At 54.0% G+C, this 19,930-nt stretch overlaps 1 protein-coding gene across 2 annotated transcripts; it reads left to right on the top strand.

The window, feature by feature from the left end:
• The first annotated feature begins 150 nt into the window (after positions 1-150).
• Positions 151-17,858, top strand: ZBTB5 (zinc finger and BTB domain containing 5). Of its 2 annotated transcripts, none has more exons than XM_080362916.1 (2): positions 151-282; positions 13,835-17,858. In XM_080362916.1, the coding sequence occupies exon 2, from the start codon at positions 13,839-13,841 to the stop codon at positions 15,861-15,863; it is 2,025 nt and encodes a 674-aa protein (XP_080219042.1). In that variant the 5' UTR covers positions 151-282; positions 13,835-13,838; the 3' UTR covers positions 15,864-17,858. The 2 variants fall into 2 exon arrangements, with proteins under 2 accessions (XP_080219042.1, XP_080219043.1); XM_080362917.1 differs by lacking the exon at positions 151-282 and adding an exon at positions 720-732.
• Positions 17,859-19,930: the final 2,072 nt, after the last annotated feature.

Below are 19,930 nucleotides of genomic sequence, written 5' to 3'. Positions count from 1 at the left end.
GCCAATCACGGCCGTACTTATTGCTGCGTGCCGGGAGGAGGCGGAGCCGTTGCGTATCAGTACTAGGGTTGCTGATTGGTTGGCTGCAGGGTGGGCGGGGCCGCGCCCGTCCCCGCTGCGTGATGGCGTCACTTCCGCCCGCCGTCGCGGCCGCAGCGCAGGGCCCGGGGGCGGAGCTGCGGCGGGGACGGCGCCGCGGGGCCGGGACGGGGCGGACGGGGCGGACGGGCGCCCCCGCGCTTCCCGCCCGACGAGCTGAGGCGCCGGGGGCGGGGGCCGCAGGTGAGCGGTGCGCGGCGGCGACATGAGCGGCCGGGCCGGGCGGGGGAGCGCGTCTGCTCCGGGCGGCCCCGCCCCCGCCGCCACGGCAGCCCCAGGGCCGGCGGGGCCCCGCGGGGCGGCGGCGCCGGGAGCGCAGGCGGCGCGGGGGCCGGGAGCGCGGGGGCCGGCGGCGCAGGGGCCGGGAGCGCAGGGGCCGGCGGGCGGTGCTGCGGGCGGTGCTGCGGGGCAGCGGCCGTGGGCGCAGCGGCGGGAACCGCGCGGCTGTGCGGGCCGCGGAAGAGCCCTCCCCGCGGCCCCGCCGCCCCGGGCTGCCCGGGGCCCGGCCGCGGCCCCGCGCTCCTCCGCGCGGCCCGGAGCGAAGCGCTCGGCCCTGGCCAGGGGAGACAACAAAGCTGCGGCGTGAGCGGGAGACGCCGCGTTGGAGGAGGAACCTCGGGAGCGCCTCTGTGGGTGCGCAGGGGCTTCGTGTCACACGCGGGGTGTCTGGGCGTGTTTTTAACTGCTCATCAGGAGGGGGAGGGTGAGATATGGGTGCTGTCTGGAGTGAGACGTACGACCTGGATGTTCCAGGTAACGTGAATAAGAAAGAAAACAAAGATGCAGCTCGGTTCTTCAGTACAGCGCCTTTCAGAGCGTTTGGGAGTGAGCGCAGGAACAGCCGCCTCTCTTACGTCTCAGTTAATGTTCTGGTGTTGTCAAAGAAACGTGTCTGTATGTTATAAATTGCGTTCTTGTACTTGCTGTAATTATGGAACGATGGTTACCTTGTGGAGGACGGCACACGGGTGGAGAGGCTTCACGCGTGCTGTTGGTGTACGAAGGTGCGCGCGCCGGTCGCTTCTCTGCAGTGTGTGTGTTGTCTCTGGCACTGACCTAACTCGCTGTTTTTTCTCCTGGCCGTGCTAACCGAGGCAAACTCTGCCGTATTTGAGCTGGTGACTGTGTCACACTCTGCTGTAGAGCCGTGTGCTGTGAAGGTGGAGCTGGAGCGGAGTCTGTGAAAGCAGACAAGGAAGTTACTGTCTTTGAACAGACAAAAGCTGCCTAATTTCTTCCTCCACCTTTATTCAGAAGGAATTTGGTTACTTAGCATAATACATTCAAATCATGTACATTATTACCCTCTAGTGTGGCTCTTAAACCGCAGTTAAGGTGATGTTTTCTGTTTAATACTTCATTAGTAGATACTTGTATTGGGTTTTTGCAAGGTGTTGGCAGTGGAGGGGCTGTAAGGGTGGCTTCTGTGAGGAGACAGCAGAACCTGCCCCGTATCAGCCAGAGACCATTCCAGCGAGCCCAGGGCTGACCTGCTGGCCAAGGCTCAGCCCGTCGGTGGCGATGGGAGTGCCTCTGCAATAGCATGTTTAAGAGGGGAAAAAACTGCAGTGGAACAGCAGCTGTGAGCGAGGAGTGAGAATATGAGACACAGCCCAGCAGACACCAGTGTCGGTGAAGAAGGAGGGACAGCGGGTGCTCCAGACACCAGAGCGGGGGTTCTCCTGCAGCCCGTGGTGCAGCCCATGGTGAGTTCGACTGTCCATGCAGCCGTGGAGGTCCGTGATGGAGCAGGTGGATGTGCCCTGGAGGGAGCTGCAGCCTCCAGAGAGCAGCGCTGGAGCAGCCTCCTGTCAGGACTGTGGTCCCATGCAGAGAGAAGCCCACAGAGGGGCAGTTCTTGAAGAGCTGCAGCCCGGGGAAGGACCCACGTTGGAGAGGTTTGTGCAAGACTGTCTCCCATGGGAGGATCCCCATGCTGGAGCGGGGAAGGAAGCAAGGAGGATGGACAACCCCTGTCACCTGTCCCCCTGTGCTGCTGGGGAGATGAAGGTGGAAGAGTTGGTGAAGATGAGCCTGGGAAGAAGGAAGAATGGTAGAGGCATGGTGGTCTCCCTTCCTCCCTTCCTCCCTTCCTCCCTTCCTCCCTTCCTCCCTTCCTCCCTTCCTCCCTTCCTCCCTTCCTCCCTTCCTCCCTTCCTCCCTTCCTCCCTTCCTCCCTTCCTCCCTTCCTCCCTTCCTCCCTTCCTCCCTTCCTCCCTTCCTCCCTTCCTCCCTTCCTCCCTTCCTCCCTTCCTCCCTTCCTCCCTTCCTCCCTTCCTCCCTTCCTCCCTTCCTCCCTCTGTTGTTTATTTGCAGTAAGTTAAATTAATCTTCCCTAAGTCAAGTGTCTCAGGTGGTAGTTGGTGAATTACTTCCTTGTCCTTTCTCAGCCCACAAGCTTTTTGTCTTACTTTCTCCCCCATGTTGCTGAGGAGCGGGAGTGAGAGAGTGGCTGCGTGGTCTGATCAGCCCACCACAATGCCAAAACAGACAGAGCTATGCAGTGCATCTGGGTAGGTTTTTTCCCCATTTGAGGGTAAAATGATAATATTAGAAGATGAGTTCTTAAAACGAGTTTAGGAAGATAGGAAGCAAATAATTTAACAGTCCTCATTTGAAACATAGTAGTCATCTGTTGAATCAGTTGTATGGATGTAGTTATTTGCTTAGGCTGAAAACGTGTATCACTAATGAATCCACTGTGGTGGCGGCTAACTAATATTTTGTTACTTCAGTTTCAACCATTTCCTGACCAAAGTAGATTTATTCATTATGCAGTTAGCCCTACTTTGAGTTAGGTTAGAAATACAGGAATCACTGAGGAAGCTGTTTGGGCAGAGCTGTTTAAAATTCTTGAGTTTCTGGTAAAGCGTGACATTGAAGAGCTACGTCTAAAAGCGATGGCCGTGCTGAGCAAGAAGACGTCGTGCTGGCGCCGAGCCACCCGTGGCTGCCCTTTTCTTTGTGGTCCTGCAGGCATTTGGTTCTGTGCGGGGTCTGTGGTTTGGCTCACGAGCTGTGTGGTGCCAGGCAGGAGCAGCTGGCGCTGGGTCCCCCTTGCGGCGCTGGGCATTCCCATGAGGGCGGCGGCAGCTGCCGTGGCACCAGAACCTCAGCAGAGGTTTCTGGGCTGACAGCGTGACTGAGCGTTCGGATCTGGCCTCGGTGCTGGCAGTTTGTCTTCTCATGCCCTCGGATGGCTGTATTGCCAGTTTTGTGTAGCAGTGTTGTGCGCCTCTCCCTTTGTAAATAAATGGTGACACTGCCCAAACAGCTTTCCTCAGGTGTTTCACTGTTAAATGCCTAAAACCACATTGTGCTCTTGGGAACAGAAATTTTCTTACATCTAGATACAGTTTTTTAGCTTTGTATGCTCAAGAACAGAATCTATGATCTTCCTTTCCTGTTTCTTATTGATACCTATAAAACACTGCTTTTGTAAGTGGCCTAGAAAAGTGTATGTCAGCTTTTTTGAAAGAGGGACTGGTGCCTGTGGGAGCTGTGGTACCGGCCTCGGAGCCCAAATGATGAACGTTGGAATGGCGGGTGGCCAGGAATCGTCAGGAAGCAACGTTCAGTGTGTTCGGAATATACAGCCGTACGGGTGTGTTAAATCACGGAATTACAACAAAGAAACAACCCCTCAGGTGCCAACAGAGCCAGCAGATCAGGATGCAGGAGTGTCACGTTTCGGTCTCCCCCGCGTGTCACGCTGCGCTGCGCGTTTGGAGACCAGGAAACACGTCCCGGGCTGGGAGGAGGTGAGTGGAAGGCCGAGGAGCGGGGTGGGTGGCCGTGCGTCCCACTGTCACTCGTGGTGGCCGTTTCTGCAGGTAACTGAGAGTGTCTAAGAAAAATCTAGCCTTTTTTAGGAAGCTTTTTGTTGCTTCTCTCAAGGACGCTGTTTGCACCTGGTGAGCCATGCTGTTGTTTGCTAATGAGTTGGCATTGCCACAGGTTGAGCTGTCTGCAGTACCTTCAGGTGATGGGAAAACACCAAGCTGCATGTGAACCTCCTTTCTCTGGATGGTGATGTGACCAGCAGCGGCTTTTGCAGCGCAGTTTATCCTTTCTGGTTCTTAGACAAGTTGTAACTCGTCCTCCCTGACAATGGGGAGATAAACTGAGCTGAACTATTTATAAAGCCTGGCTAAGGAAGCACCTCAGGTGAGACGCTGTCAGCTCAGCCGTCAGTCACGAGAGCAGGAGCTTGTCAGACACACAAATGCCTCTCCTGGCTGGCAGACACCACAGCAGTGTGACACTGGAGTCAGGTTCAGTTTTATGGGGCAGATCTAGAAATCATTTTAACTTCCTCTAACTACAGTTTCACCATATGTTCAGTTTGAAAGCACTCTCAGAGCAGAGAATGTGTACCCTCCCCGTTTCAAATTGATGAAGCTTGCTGAAGATGTCAAATAAGTGAAGATTTCCATTTCTTCGTGCCTCTGCCCTCCTGCCATCCTGATGGCTTGTTAAAAAAAAATGTGATAGTAGCAAGTGTTTTCATAAATAACACCTGTATCACTGAGTTCCATCTAGATTTATGTTTGTATTTTAGGCTTCAGGGGAGCTTTTTATGAGATGTGCTATTTCAAGCACAAGGGGAAGGGTATTGTAACGTTTTGGAAACTGTGATTTAAGCTAAGAGGCAAACAATTATTAATATCATGTTGGCACACTTTCAGGTTAATTTATATTTCAGGGATTCCTTTGGGCTGGATTCCCAGAACACCAAATGCTTTTAAATACAGGTTGTTTGGAATGGAGTTTGAGGTGCAAGTAATAAATTGTCTTTTGTTTTTCCAACAAGGGAAAAATAAGTACCTAGTGTGAAGTTTTCAATAGCGTATTTATATGTGAGATGTCTTTTGATACCGTTCTATGGACTGGTACAGTTGAGGCAGCTTTTGTTGGTGGTTTTTAGTAACACAAAATCAGTTACTTTGCAGACTTTTTAAAAGCTTCTTCAGGGGAGACTTGAGGTCGTGTTTGATTTTCTGTTTGTTTGACTTGTGTGCTTTAGTACTGGACATAGCGATTAAATTTTAGATAGATCATTATTCGTAGTCATTATTTTTTCATGTTTTTACAGTTAATTAACTTTAAAGAAGCAAGAGAAAAGTGTTTGATTCTGCAGTAGTTCTAGTGCAAGTGTACTTAAACACTTTCCTTGTCCCTTCTTGCTGCAGCTTAAGTATTAGAGCAAAGGGATTTGATGGAGAAAGGGGCTGTAAGTCTACATAGTATTGTCAGAGCTAATAATTAAAGAAATAGAAACCATATCACAGTATGTTTGGGATTGGAAGGGCCCTGTAAAGCCCATCCAGTGCAATCCCCCATGGAGCAGGAACACCCAGATGAGGTTACACAGGAAGGTGTCCAGGCGGGTTGGAATGTCTGCACAGAAGGAGACTCCACAACCCCCTGGGCAGCCTGGGCCAGGCTCTGACACCCTCACCACAACAAGTTGCTTCTCCTCTTTCAGTGGAACCTCCTGTGTTCCAGTTTGCACCCATTGCCCCTTGTCCTGTCCCTGGTTGTCACCCAGAAGAGCCTGGCTTCATCCTCATGGCACTCACCCTTTATATATTTATAACCATTAATAAGGTCACCCCTTAGTCTCCTGTTCTCCAAACTAAAGAGCCCCAGCTCCCTCAGCCTTTCCTCACACGGGAGATGCTCCACTCCCTGCAGCATCTTGGTGGCTGCGCTGGACTCTCTGCAGCAGTTCCCTGTCCTGCTGGAACTGAGGGGCCACAACTGGACACAGTGTTCCACACTGTACTGCAGCAGCGGGTGCGGTAGCTTGGTCAGCAGGGTGCAGAGAGCACTGTCAGCCCCTCTAACTCATTGCCGGCATCCCAGACTGCTGACGAGCATGGTCGCCTCCAGAAGGAGAGCTTGTCTCTAACGGACTGTGGCAGCGCAGACGGAGGTTCTGTCCTGAACGGTGGCTGCTCAGGTCTCCGGCTGCAGGGAGTGCAGAGCCCGCTGCTGCGGGGCAGGAGGCCAGCACTGCACCCGTGTGAGCTGTGAGCAGGTGCAAGGTCTGCTCCACATGGTTGGGAAACTCAAGGAGGAGGTTGAGACGCTGAGGACCATCAGGGAGTGCGAAAGGGAGACCGACTGGTGGAGTAACACCCTGACGTACCAGTCGGAAAGGCCCCAGGGAGGTTCCCCCCAAAAGGACATGGACCCCCTGCCCCCTCGGGCAGAGGCGGAAGTGCTGAGGCGGCCCCACCCTTGTTGCTGTGGGGCAGAGGTAGGGAACCTAAAAGATGATGAGGGTTGAAGCGCATTCTGGTTCAGCGTCATGGGCAGCCCCCTCCCTCCTGCCTTGTCTCCCCAGGGGCCCCTCCGTGGTAGGTTTGAGGCTCTGGATCTTGAAGAAGAGGTGGATGAGGAGCCGGTGCCCAGCCTGCCTACGAGATCGCATAGGAAGAGGCGGTTGACTCCACAACTTAAGACTGCTTCTGATAAGAAAGAAAGAAGAGCGATTGTAATAGGAAATTCCCTTCTGAAAGGAGCAGAGGGCCCAATATGCAGAGTTTACCCTCATCTTAGGGACATTTGTAGTCTACCTGGAGCCCGGATCAAGGATATCGCTAGAGAGCTCCCCAGACTGGTGCGGGGTCTGTGGTTTGGCTCACGAGCTGCAGTGGTCCCAGGCAGGAGCAGCTGGCGCTGAGTCCCCCTCGCAGCGCTGGGCATTCCCATCATCTTCCCAATTAGGTATTTTATTTCTCTTGCTGTCTTAATACGGAGGGCTTAGTTTAAGAAGTGTAAGCCTTATCTTCATCAGCATATATGAGGAGTATTTTACCATGTGCCACCATGGGTGTTTGGAAGGGAACCCCAGACTGGCTGGGGCTGGAAGGGAGCTCTGCAGGTCAGCCCGTGCAGCCCCCGCTGGAGCAGTGTCACCCACAGTAGACCGTGACGAAGCTGCTCTGCTCAGCTCTGGGGAGCGGTGGCGGGAGGGGGACCCCAAACAGGCCCCGCGGGGCTGCCCCGGACCCACCTCTGCAGCAGCACCGGGGCACGGCTGGGGCCCAGATCAGGAACCCCGAGGAGGAGGCGCGGTGTCCCAGCCGTGGCGGGCAGTGCCAGCAGAGCCCCCGCCGTGTCCCGCGCCAGCCCGGCGCGCGGGTCGCGCTCTGTCAGACTGGGGGGTTGTTGCCCACTGCTGCCAAACACGGGCTGCGGGGAGAAACAGTCTGGGGTCCTGCGGGACTTACTACGGGATGTTCAGGGGCAAAGCAGGAGGTGAGGGGACTCGTGGAGCAAAAGCCGTGGAAATGGAGCGGGAAAAGTGCCGGTCACAGTCAGTGTGCTCGCCCAGCCATGCCTGGCACCAGATCGGCACCAGATCGGCACCGCCTGTCCTGCTCCTGATTGAACTCCTTCCTGGCCCTGCCCGGGGGCTCTGCTGGGTGTGGGCGGCCATGGGGGGCTGCCCGCAGGGTCCCCGTGTCCCTGGCTGGAGAAGGCGCTGGGGTGTGCGTGTCCGATGGCCAGTCAGCCCCGCAGAAGCCTCGCCTCTTGCGCTGCTGGAGCTGCTCAGGCGGGCTTTCCTCTGGCAGTGAAGAAGCAAATCAAGTATTTAAATAGCTAGTGAGCACACATTTTAGTCAAAGATTATTTTTCTTTGTAAGTGTATAATCAAAATGTTAGGGAGAAAATGCTTCCATATTAATATTTACCAAATCAATCTTACATTAAAAAAAATCATAGTTTTCTCCTAAAACTCTTCCAAAAATACCAGAGCAAGCTGCAAAATTGAAAGCCAGAGATGTAAGTATATATAAAACTATGTCTCAAGTGACTGGCAGTTTAGTGCCTTCCCCAGGTAGAGATGGCATCTGAATATTTAATAGCTCTCCGTTGATTTTTTTTCTTCAATGAATCTACAGAATTCACTGATTCCCCCGTGAGTCCCACAGCCTGGGTCTGGTTCAGCGGATGAGCCGCCCAGCGGGGTCTCTGGTCAGCTTGTTGTCCCAAAAACACGGTTCTCCCACCCGGGGTGCAAAAAACCCCAAATGTTAGCAGAGTTGCACAAGTGGAATAAATCCAGCACAACAGCAAGAAAAGCAACAGCCATTATACATGAAGTGTTATCCCTGCCTTCACACCCTGGAGAGCCACTTGGTTACACATTTGCATATTGCATTACGTAATCCTTTTAGCGTATAATGAGCGACATTCAGCCAAAGGACACTTGATCCAACAGTCTCGAGATGTGCTTAAACAAGACTCAGCTAATTGTGCGGCTTCAAAACGTCTGAAGCTGCAAGGTCGGTGCTGTCTGTAGTTGTGAGCAGAGTTTGCCAGTCACTCTGGTCTTTGTTATATGAGCAGACGGACCTAAAACTGAAATGACTTGCATATCTTACGTTGGCAATTGCAGACAGGATTCATTAAGTGGTAATGACAACAAGCTGTTGCTGAAGGGCAAGGTATTGCTGAAACAGGAGGGGAAGACAGACTGACTGTGTGTATCCAAAAATGTGTGGCTCATACATGTATCTAGATATTTAATTAGATGTATTGGACATATATAGTAACCTGCAGCAGCTGATATCTCACCAAATGTGGTGTGTGGATAGTATGCAGCATATAAGGCTCCAGTCTAGTTTTATAATTCTCAGCTGGTCTTTTACAAGATCTCAACTTCGCTGTGATGTTTGTATTTCTTGATTCTAGTTTCAGCCTCTATGATGTAATAAAAAATACCAAGCCAAGGTAAGGTTGTTTGGAGCAGAACTGGGGTTTGTCTTGTTTTGGGTGCACAAAGCATGCAATCACTTCTGGTGACTGAGCAAGGGCTCTCTGAATCCTGAAATCACGAATAATTGGTCAAAACGACTCTTGCCTGGTTCAGGTACATGTTGCTGCCTGGGCAGAAATGTGCTGGAGCATCCCTGCAACCCGCCGTCCTTTCTGCAGTCCAGCTCAGGCTTCTTCCTGATGTGACGTCCTGTTCTCATGTGGTTTGGTGTTTTCCACCTCCAGTGTTCTCTGAATGTTGGTTCAAATGTGTTACTGCGTTGTCTTCTGGCTTGATAAGGGCAGTGCATGAGCTCCTGGGTGTTTTATGTCTCTGCAGCGCGTTTCTTGGAGTGAGCCGAAGCAGAGCAGCGGTGGGAGCTGCTGGGTGCCCGTGGCAGCTGCGGTGCGGTTCGGCACTGCTGCACTTCGCGGGTGGCTGCAGCTGCGGTGCGGTTCGGCACTGCTGCACTTCGCGGGTGGCTGCAGCTGCGCCGCGCTGCCCTGCCATTCTGCCGCGGGACGGGCCGTCCCGTCCCTCTGGGGCGCTGGGCGCCGGCGTCCCCGCGGTGTGTGCGGGGCTGTGCGCTGCGACAGCTGTGCAAATACCCCACAGCGTGAAACGGTTCCTTGCAGCTGTCCCTCGTGACTGGGACAGGGTGCAAAGAGCAACCCGCAGGCCCCGCAGGAGCACGGTGACTGTAGTGATGGTTCTCTAAATGCAGCGAGAGTTTCTTTGTTGCTCTGGCAACTGTTTCCCCCTGCCGCCTCCTCCAAATTCCCCCTGGATCCTGTGTTTCAGTCCCATGAAGTCAAGGACAGAGCGTTGTCTCCCATGTCACACCTGTCCCATCTCGTACGTGAGCAAAAGCAGACAAATGCAGAATTGTTGTCAGTCCCCCCAGCCTCCCAGGGAAGCGCGGCCGGGGCAGCTCTCCCTGCACAGGCGCGTCCCCCGCACAGTGTGCACGGAGCGGAGGAGGATGTGAGTCTGTCCAGGTGTGCGCAGCGCGGGCAGACAGCGCGGGGCGCTCGGAGCCGCCGGCCCCTCCTGCCGCCGCTCCCCGCACTTCCGCCGCCGCTCCACACGCTCCCTGCGCCACCGCTCCCCGCGCTGCCCCTTCTCCCGCTGCCCATGCCCCTGCCACTGCTGCCCATGCTCCTGCCACCGCTCCCCGCGCTGCCCCTGCTCCCGCTGCCCATGCTCCTGCCACCGCTGCCCATGCTCCCGCCACCGCTCCCCGCGCTGCCCGTGCTCCCGCTGCCCATGCTCCCGCCACCGCTCCCCGCACTGCCCCTGCTCCCGCTGCCCATGCTCCTGCCACCACTCCCCGCGCTGCTCCCGCTCCCCATGCTCCCGCTCCCCATGCTCCCGCCACCGCTCCCCACGCTCCCGCTGCCCATGCTCCTGACACCGCTCCCTGCGCTGCCCCTGCTCCCGCTCCCCATGCTCCCGCTCCCCATGCTCCTGACACTACTGCGCGCTCCCGCCGCCGCCCGCAGGGCCTCGTCACGGGCTGCGTCCTCCTGTCCTGCCGCCCTGAGCCAGCGCGTTTCAGGGTCTGATTTTCGTCCCTCCCACTTCCTGCATCCCCCAGGAAGCATTTCCTCGCTTTCCCTTGTGCTACACTCCCCTCGGAGAAAACCTGTAGAACTAAAAACTGTGCAGTTCCAAAGTTTGTCTTATTTAACATTTTTTTGTTTGAAAATGTCATCTTGTATTATTCTCATTATGCATCGGTAGGGAAAGGTAGTGAAATCACCTATTGTATGTGTTCCTATTTCTAATTTTTAAAAAGCGCCAAAGCCAAATTCTTCTGTTTTATTACAAAACTTCATTTGTAGAGATAAAGGAGACTGACATAGTTCTGAATTAAATCTCATTACAGTGATTATTTCAGGCATGCAGGCATCACAGCCTCAGTGCTGCCCAGTCCGGGGATTTTTGGTGAAGCGGTAAGCCTGGACCATCACCATTTCCCCCTCACCATTACTAGAAGGCATGAAGTGTAATTTATTTCTTTCTTCTTTTTAGAATACACAGGAAGCAGGTACAGTTGGGGCAGCAGATTTCCGCCAGTGGAATCTTTGCCTTTCTGGTGTTCAGGTAAAGCGGCTCTTGCACGCCCGTGTGCGCTGAGAGGAGCGAGCTTCCCGGCCCAGTGCCCGCCTGGAGACCGCGTCTGCAGCAAAGATTGCAAAGCGCACGTCATCTTTGTGGTTTTACATTAGTTTGCCACCTCTTCTGCAGTTAATTCAGATCTCTTCACCTACTACTGATTCCCTTAATTTTATGCAGCCCAGCGTTAGTCTAAGTGCAGCAAAAGTGGCAAACCTGAGCGTGTCCCTTTGTTTGTCCAGGTGGCCCTGAGGCATTTCATAATCCTGGGCATCAGAAAACGCTGGCTGTTCTGACACAGTAGTGTCCCTTGTGGCATGGGGACAGCCTAAAAACAGAGTATCTGCCTCTAAGGCTGTCCCGCCCCTTAGCTGTCTGCGTCTGCTGTGCCTGACAACACAAAACTGCGTTATTTAGTGACAGAGAGTGTTCCCAAGCACAGTTGCTCCTCTGCCCATCTCTTCAATATCCGTTAGTGGCACAGGCACATTTTTGGCTTTGAGACTGCAGTTTCAAGCCCAGCGAGGGTTGCAGCCGTGGGGCCGACAGCCGCGGGGCCTGGCTCTGCCCCCCCGGGGCCTGGCTCTGCCCCCCCGGGGCCTGGCTCTGCCCCCGCGGGGCCTGGCTCTGCCCCCCCGGGGCCTGGCTCTGCCCCCCCGAGGCCTGGCTCTGCCCCCCCGGGGCCTGGCTCTGCCCCCCCGGGGCCCCAGCGCGTCGGCCCGTGCCGGCCCGGCCGTGCCCGCGCATGGCGGGTCCGGGAGCCGCGCTCGGCCCAGCCCGGCTCTGCGGCGCTGTGGTCGGTGTGGTGAGTGTGGAACGTGACAAGCGGGGTGTTGTGCGGGGACGGGGGCACGCGGAGCGTGTGTTATCTCCATTTCACAACAGCAAGCCTGATCTCAGGCTGCTTGCAGAATCACTCCTGAACCCATTCAAAACAAGCGCATCCTTTATGAAAGATGGTCAAGAATGCTTCCACGTTCCCTTGGCGTGTTGATGGTGGTAACCAGGGCTGGGGGGCATTGCAGATGTACTTTTCTGCTTCGAGCTGAGTTGCTGCCCATGGATGCTTCTAATTCTGCAGCTGACAGCTTACATACACGTGTGTGTAAATCCACCAGTGACCGTCCATGTACCACTTGGCTTTGTGACCTCTGCCACTTGCTGAGCAGCAAAGGAGGTGCAGAAGCAGGGTGCAGAGCCCCGAGCTGCCATGTAGCCCGCGTGGCCGCGTGCTGCTGTCCCTCCGTGGCCATGTGCTGCTGTGCGCCCGTGGCCACGTGCCACTGTCCCTCCATGGCCGCGTGCCGCTGTCGCTTTTTGGCCGCGTGCCGCTGTCCCTCCATGGCCGCATGCCGCTGTCCCCCCGTGGCCGCATGCCGCTGTCCCCCCGTGGCCGCGTGCCGCCGTCCCTCCATGCCCGCGAGCTTGGGAGATGCTCTTTGCATTTCTGAGGCTTGACCTTTTCTGCCGATCCGTCCAGGTAAATGGCTGATCTGTGTCCGCCCAGGTGAACAGAGTAATTAGCCATGCACAGCAGCGGCTGTGCTTGTTTTCCTCGGTGTGTCCTTGGCGGTCACAGCGCCTGCGCTGAGCGTGGTGACACAGCCGCGTCACGGGTCAGTCCCCGTCCGTGCGAGGCCGCCCGCGGGGAGCCCGTACAGCTCCTCGCTGTGCACGGGCGCGAACGCAGCGCGTGGTTTGTTCACAGCGCCAGTGCGCTTGGGGACGGAATCTCTACGTTGTCAGACTCACGTTTGATCCCTCTTCAAAAGCATAATTCTTTCTGTGTGACCTTCTATTCAGTGGGTTTACTGTCTTTTTGCATCACATGATAGCGTGGTATTCTATTGAAAAATACGTTTGAACACAAAAATGCGTGTGTCTGCCTCATACACACACGTTTCTGTTCCACAAATCTCAGACTTTGTTGATTTGTCATGAGAAAACATATAGATATCACCAAAAGTCACCTGTGTAGTCTTAAGGTGATTCTACAAAGATTCGACTAGTGTTCTGCTAATGGGAATTTAAGAAAAGCACCCTGAGTTTGTCTGGTTGCCTTGTTGAGCTTCCCATAACTTCCTCATGGACCAAAAGGGTTTGTAAGAAACAGCAGGTGTGGAGACTGCTTTTAACGTTCACAAACTTTTCTTTCTTACTACCATTTTATTTGTTTTGTGGGAAAAACAGAGGATGCTCAGTGCATCCCAGACGATAATTTACAGTGAATAAGAGAATTACATTGCACTTCCGATAGCTAGAGGTGGCACTTTGGGGTAGAGCCGACTGCTTGTTCCCACGCAGAAGCGTCTCCCTTCCTTTCCATTAACTCTTTTCTGTGTTTCTGTGTGAACGCAGATACTCGGGTGACTGTTCTGCACAGTAGCTGAGAAACTTTGCAGAAGGTGAAACTTGATTAAATGAGATGAGAACCATAGTTCAGACTTTTCAGTGGGAGCGGTTTATCAAATGTTGCAGTAGATGATTCACAATCAGATTTAACAAAACAAAACGAACGAACAAACAGAGCCGTACCAGGATGAGCTGTTTTAGTTCGCACAGGAGCCAGGGGAGGTGATCTGACCTGCGCTGCTGGTCCCCGCAGGGCCGCCTGTGACGCGTCTGGTGCTGAGGCGCGTGTTACACTAGACCAGCCATCCAGAACCTGTGTCCTCCTTGTCCTGCTCCGCCAGCTCGCCAGCTTTGGTGCTGCCCGTGAGCCCGTGGTGAATTCAGACCAGTTTTTGGTCATCTGTGTTTTGGCTATTTTTTCGTTTTAAACCCAGTTTCGCTGTGGTCTGAATAGCGATTCTTAATATTAGTTTCTTCTGTTTTGTTTTATAGGATCATGGATTTTCCAGGACACTTTGAGCAGATCTTTCAGCAGCTCAACTACCAGAGGCTTCATGGCCAGCTTTGCGACTGCGTCATCGTGGTGGGAAACAGGCATTTCAAGGCGCACCGCTCTGTCCTGGCAGCGTGCAGCACGCACTTCCGAGCGCTGTTCACCGTAGCAGAAGGAGATCAGACTATGAACATGATTCAGCTGGACAGCGAGGTGGTGACAGCGGAAGCGTTCGCCGCTCTGATAGACATGATGTACACTTCCACACTGATGCTCGGGGAGAGCAACGTCATGGATGTCCTGCTGGCTGCATCCCACTTACATTTGAACTCGGTCGTTAAAGCGTGCAAGCACTACCTTACCACCAGGACGCTGCCCATGTCTCCACCGAGCGACAGAGTTCAGGAGCAAAACGCGCGCATGCAGAGGTCGTTCATGCTCCAGCAGCTCGGGCTGAGCATCGTGAGCTCTGCCTTAAATTCCACGCAGAGCACCGAGGAGCAGCCGAACACCATGAGCTCCTCGATGAGGAGCAGCATGGAGCAGCGCGCTGCTTTCCCCATCCGTCGTCTCCACAAGCGCAAACAGTCCTCGGAGGATCGGGGCCGGCAGCGCATCAGGCCTGCCATGGACGAGGCTGTGTCCGACGTGGCTGCGGAGAGCGGGCAGGCGGTGGTGCATTCACGGGAAGACTTCTTCTCCCCAGACTCACTGAAGATTGTGGACAGCTCTAAGGCTGATGCGGTTGCTGACAACCCGGAGGACAATACTATGATGTTTGATCAGTCTTTCGGTGCTCAGGAAGATGCTCAAGTGCCCAGCCAGTCTGACAACAGCGCAGGAAACATTTCACAGATGTCCATGGCGTCCCAGGCAACGCAAGTGGAAACCAGCTTTGACCAGGAGCCCGCGTCTGAGAAGAGCAGCTTCCCCTGCGAGAATCCAGAGGTCGGCCTGAACGAGAAGGAGCACATGCGGGTGGTGGTGAAGTCCGAGCCCCTGAGCTCCCCCGAGCCTCAGGACGAGGTGAGCGATGTCACTTCCCAAGCAGAGGGCAGCGAGTCTGTTGAAGTGGAAGGAGGAGTCGTGAGCGCGGAGAAGATAGAACTGAGTCCCGAGAGCAGCGATCGCAGCTTTTCTGACCCACAGTCCAGTACCGACAGGGTGGGAGACATCCATATCGTGGAGGTGTCAAATAACCTGGAACACAAGTCTACTTTCAGTATCTCAAATTTTCTGAATAAAAGCAGAGGTGGTGGCTTTGGTGCTGGTCAGAACAGCGATGACAACATTCCCAATACCACCAGTGACTGCAGGATGGACAGCGACGCCTCTTACCTGATGAGTCCGGAGTCGGGGCCTGCGGGTGGCCATTCGTCTGCCACCGTCTCTCATGTCGAGAACCCGTTTAGTGAGCCTGCAGACTCTCACTTTGTGAGGCCAATGCAGGATGTGATGGGTCTCCCCTGCGTACAGACTTCTGGGTACCGGGCTGTGGAACAGTTTGGCATGGATTTTCCACGGTCGGGCTTGGGCTTGCACTCCCTGTCACGGGCAATGATGGGCTCAGTCAGAGGCGGAGCCAGCAGCTTTCCTGGGTACCGCCGCATCGCCCCCAAAATGCCGGTGGTGACCTCGGTCAGGAGCTCCCAGCTGCAGGAGAGCTCCTCCAGCTCCCAGCTCATCATGAACGGCACCGCGTCCTTCGAAAGCGGGCACCCGCCGCAGCCCGGCCCGCCGCAGCTGACCAGGGCGTCCGCCGACGTCCTCTCCAAGTGCAAGAAGGCCTTATCGGAGCACAACGTCTTGGTCGTGGAAGGCGCGCGCAAGTACGCGTGCAAGATCTGCTGCAAGACGTTCCTGACCCTGACGGACTGCAAGAAGCACATCCGCGTGCACACCGGAGAAAAGCCTTACGCCTGCCTCAAGTGCGGCAAGCGGTTCAGCCAGTCCAGCCACCTCTACAAGCACTCCAAGACCACCTGCCTGCGGTGGCAGAGCAGCAACCTGCCCAGCGCGCTGCTGTGAGCCGCGGCGCCCGCGGCACGGCGTCCGCTCCGAGGCACCGCGGGGCGCGGGCGCCGCGTCCGCCACTGACCGCTGCGTCCGCGCTTCCTGCCGGGCCGCGAACTCTCGGGGTGACGGTGCCGCCGCGCAGAAGTCCGTCTTCTGCCGATTGGGGATATTTCTGTACTACCTCGCGGGGCTGTTGTGGGGCCGGCGCGGCGCTCGGGCCAGGCGGGACGCAGTCCCGGCGCCGGCGGCTCCTTCGCAGGGCACGGGGGTAGTTATCTCACAAAGTAGCACGTTTTGAGAATCAGAAGCTGAAGTGCAAATTTCCTCTTTTTTGTTTTTTTCTGAAGTATTTTGTAAAAGTGAAAGCATTTAAATAAATGACCTGTAAAACCAGTAGCTGCATTATGTATGGACAGTAGTGCAAGAGCTGTTTACTGTAACTAACGCAGACTGCATATCTTTAAAAAACAACTTTGTTTGCACCTGTCTGACATAATGCTCTAAAATATGCTAATATTAAAAATAGTTCTAGGGTTATGAATGTATGTTTGGCTGTTTTGTAGTAAAGGACACTGTGTAATGAAGGTGCTTAAATCCAAGACAAGTAACTTTTGGACTGCCAGATGTATATATACTTTGAATACAGCAAGATCTGGATGTTGGATTTTTTTCTGTAGAAACTTGTATTAAGTGATAAGTGAAGTACTGTTTCTTGTTCGTGCTATTCTTAGCAGTATTTTAACCAGTTTGCATCTCCTATGTTAAAATTCTATATACACAGAAGTCTGAAAAGAGCTTGTCTTTGTCTGCTTTGTTATTTTGAAGGAGAGAGATAGTTTGTGATGGCTTTTTTACTGTGTATCTCGCTGTTTCCAGGTGCTGATAGTCAGTCTGATTCCCATCATTGCATACGCATATTGTCCTTTTCTGACACTCTTATCTTTGACTTTAATTTCCTCCTCCGTACTCGCACTCACTTTCCTTCGCAGCCATGGGTTGTTCCTCGCATCGAACCCGTCAGGAATCATCCTCATTCGCCATATTTATTTATGTCTCTCTGTAAGATGTAGTCGTCCCATCCAGTCCTTCCACTTAAAGTAGTGTCATAAATACACTTTTCCACATAAATTTAGAAAACCTAGCGTAAATTTAATTTGAAAAATAATAGCACTGTACCCTTTGTGAAGCAGAAATTCAGTGATCGTTATTCCCAAGTGAATCGTGTAGATCTTGTTTTAGTTTCCTCCTCTTTGCTGCCGTTGTAACCAACACCGTCTGCAGCCTCTTGCTCAGGGTGGCTCAGCACACCGGGTTCTGAGCAGGGTGCTGGAGCACCGGTGCTGCAGGCGCTGCTGTTTGCGTTTCCCCCGTCCAAGTCACGCAGAACAACCTTCTGTTCATATAGAAACAAACTTTGCAAACCTTCCCTCCGTATTTTATTCCGTGTAGCACGTGTGTCCCGTGTGATGATATTTGGCAGTTCTGTGGAGTTTGTGCTGCCCAATAGTGAGCCTTAAACACCCTGGACTTCGGTTCGGATAGACGGAAAATCCCGATCCACGTAGCAGGATGAGCTGTTGAAAGTGTCGAAGCACAGGGACCCAACAGTCACTGTCACGCTGGAGGAAACACGGAAACCGTTCTGTACTCGGCTTCGTGTGAAACCGTCGCCCACTAATGAAGAATCGTATGTTCATCTCTAATTACGCTGCTCCACATCAAAAATGCCGCATGTCTGTCAATGTGTTGATGGCACCTTGAGCGTCCAAGGGGAACAGGAACACGGAAACGCCGCCAACGGTTGGATTGATTCCTCTCAAGTGCTGAGGTTTTGTTATAGGATTTATTTAATGGTCGTATTCTGGCTCTTGATTTTATAAGCATTAAGGAAACGTGCTGCGTTTTTGTAAAGCGTTAGGATATGCCACGTTTTGTTTGGTAATAATTTTGATATCGGGACTAACAGCATTGAGCTACACTAAACAATCTCACTGAAACATCAATAAAATGCAGTATTTTGTACTTTGATATTTTCTTGTCTTGCCTTATTAGTACCATTCTGACTGTTTCATCTTCCTTGCATTTCTAATGTTGTGGTTTTAAAATAGGGGATTTTTTACATTTTCTATTTGTTTCCTGTTGCACATCTGAATTCCTCGAATTCGTATGATGCATTAGGAATAAAGCGTCTGTGTGAGAACACTGGAGTCATTGAGAACTAATATGAGCAGGTAACTGTATTTTAACTGTACTTTTGGTCTCTTTATAAACATTTTCACGTCATTGTGAAATACCAGACCTTGTGCAGGAGGACCTGTTTCCTCTTTCTTTAAGAAGTAATGCCACTTGCAGCGTTCCTGGCACTATCAGCTTTCAGCTCCATTACCCGTTGTGTCCGAGGAGCCGCGTCCCCTCGCTGCCGCCCCAGCCTTGCAGTATGAGGCAGCACCTGGGGACGCTGCGCCCGTGTCCCCTGCGGCGACGCGCGGGTGCGCTGGCCTGGTGCCGCGGCCGAGGGTCAGCGCCCCGGCTGCGCTGCAGGAGCGGGCGCTGCAGGCGCTGCACAGAGGCCTCGTGGAGATGGCAGTGTGCTGGTATTATGAAACTTCTGGAAATAAACCCTGCGTGTTTGTGCTGCCGTGTCTGGCCCGATTTACTGGTTTATGCTATCCCGGTGTCTTTGCCAGCAGCGTATGGCGGGTTGGCTGAACAATGCTCGCGCATTAGAAGGTCGGGCTCCGTGTGTTACGTGATCCCGGTGGGTGTTCTGTCCGGGCGCCCGTCGCCCCGTGCCGCCCACGTCCCCTCCAGCCGCGGGGGCTTTGCCGGCGGGGTCGCCGTCCGTTCGGTGATGGACCCGTGATGGTTCGTTTGCCTTGATCTCGAAGTGCAAAATTAAGGCAGCCAAAATGCCAAGGGGTCATAATTCAATCAAACAATGTTATGTTGTTATTTTTGCCTGTAAAGCGGCACGTGATAGAGAAAGAGGAGAAAATGGAAAGAAAAAACGGAGAAAGAGGATTCCGCTACCACCGCGGGTCCAAAGGTGTCCCTGTGGTCCCAGGTCCCAGACAGCATCCTGTCGGTCCCCCGTGATGACCCTGATCCTCTGGTGGGAGATCTCTACGATGTTCAGTCGGGAATCATCTTTTATGCTTCTTCCACCCCTCACTCCCATGGGTCGAGGCCGATCTCCGCCTTTGTGTCACAATCCAGGCTTAGCTGCGCAGGCCCAAAGAGTCCCCGCTTTGCTTGCCAGAACCACCTGTGCCTGCGCTGCCCGCGGTCAGGGTCTCTGTGTCCGCTGGGTGACCTCAGCACCCGTGGAGCCACCGCCTGCCTGCTGGGCTGTGCCACCACCTCTGGAGGTGACGCTGGAGCTGTCGCGGTGCCCCGCGCTGCGGGGCCGGTGCAGGATCCTGCTCCTGCAGCCCCCTGGGAAGGGACGTGTCGTCTGCTTCGCCCACACAGACAGGGGCTGGAGAGCCCCGGGGTTCTGGGAGCGTCCCCCTTGTGCATGGACATGGCCGATGTTTCCTCATTTTGTGCTGCGCGTGTGCTTGTGCTGGCGAGCGAGCGAGGATAACCGGCCGGGTGATGGCACCGTCATTGGCAACAACATCTGGGTGCCCATCAGTGGCCTTCCAGGGCTGCGGTGCGGGGCACCCGGCAGGCTGGTGCGGCAGCTTGTCTGATAAAGTGTGTTAGTGCTGATGAGACTAAACTGCATGCCATGACAGCATAATTCTTGTCTTGAGCAGGCATCGGGGTAGTTAAACAGATTTTTTAAAGGCACAAAAGGAGCAGTCTCCGATTTAAATGCTATGTTGTGCTCTTTTAGTTTTTCTTAATAACATGAAGATAAATGCAGTCTGGAGCTTCCTATAAAAAGGAGCAACTGAACTGGGGAGCGCTGTCAGCGGGCAGCGCGGCTCGTCTGCACCGCGTCTGCGTGTCCGGGGGCCCCCGCTTGGCTGGGCCTTGTGCCACTTACGCTACGGAATTGCTTCTACAGACTCGCTGTTTCTGCGAGAGAAAACAGTTTTGGAAAGATCGTGGCAAAGTTTCCCCTGGAAAAC

The sequence above is a fragment of the Nesoenas mayeri genome (assembly GCF_963082525.1).
Source record: "Nesoenas mayeri genome assembly, chromosome: Z".
NCBI lineage: Eukaryota > Metazoa > Chordata > Aves > Columbiformes > Columbidae > Nesoenas > Nesoenas mayeri.
Note: the sequence above shows the minus strand (reverse complement) of the source record. Positions and strands in the feature narration are given on the sequence as shown.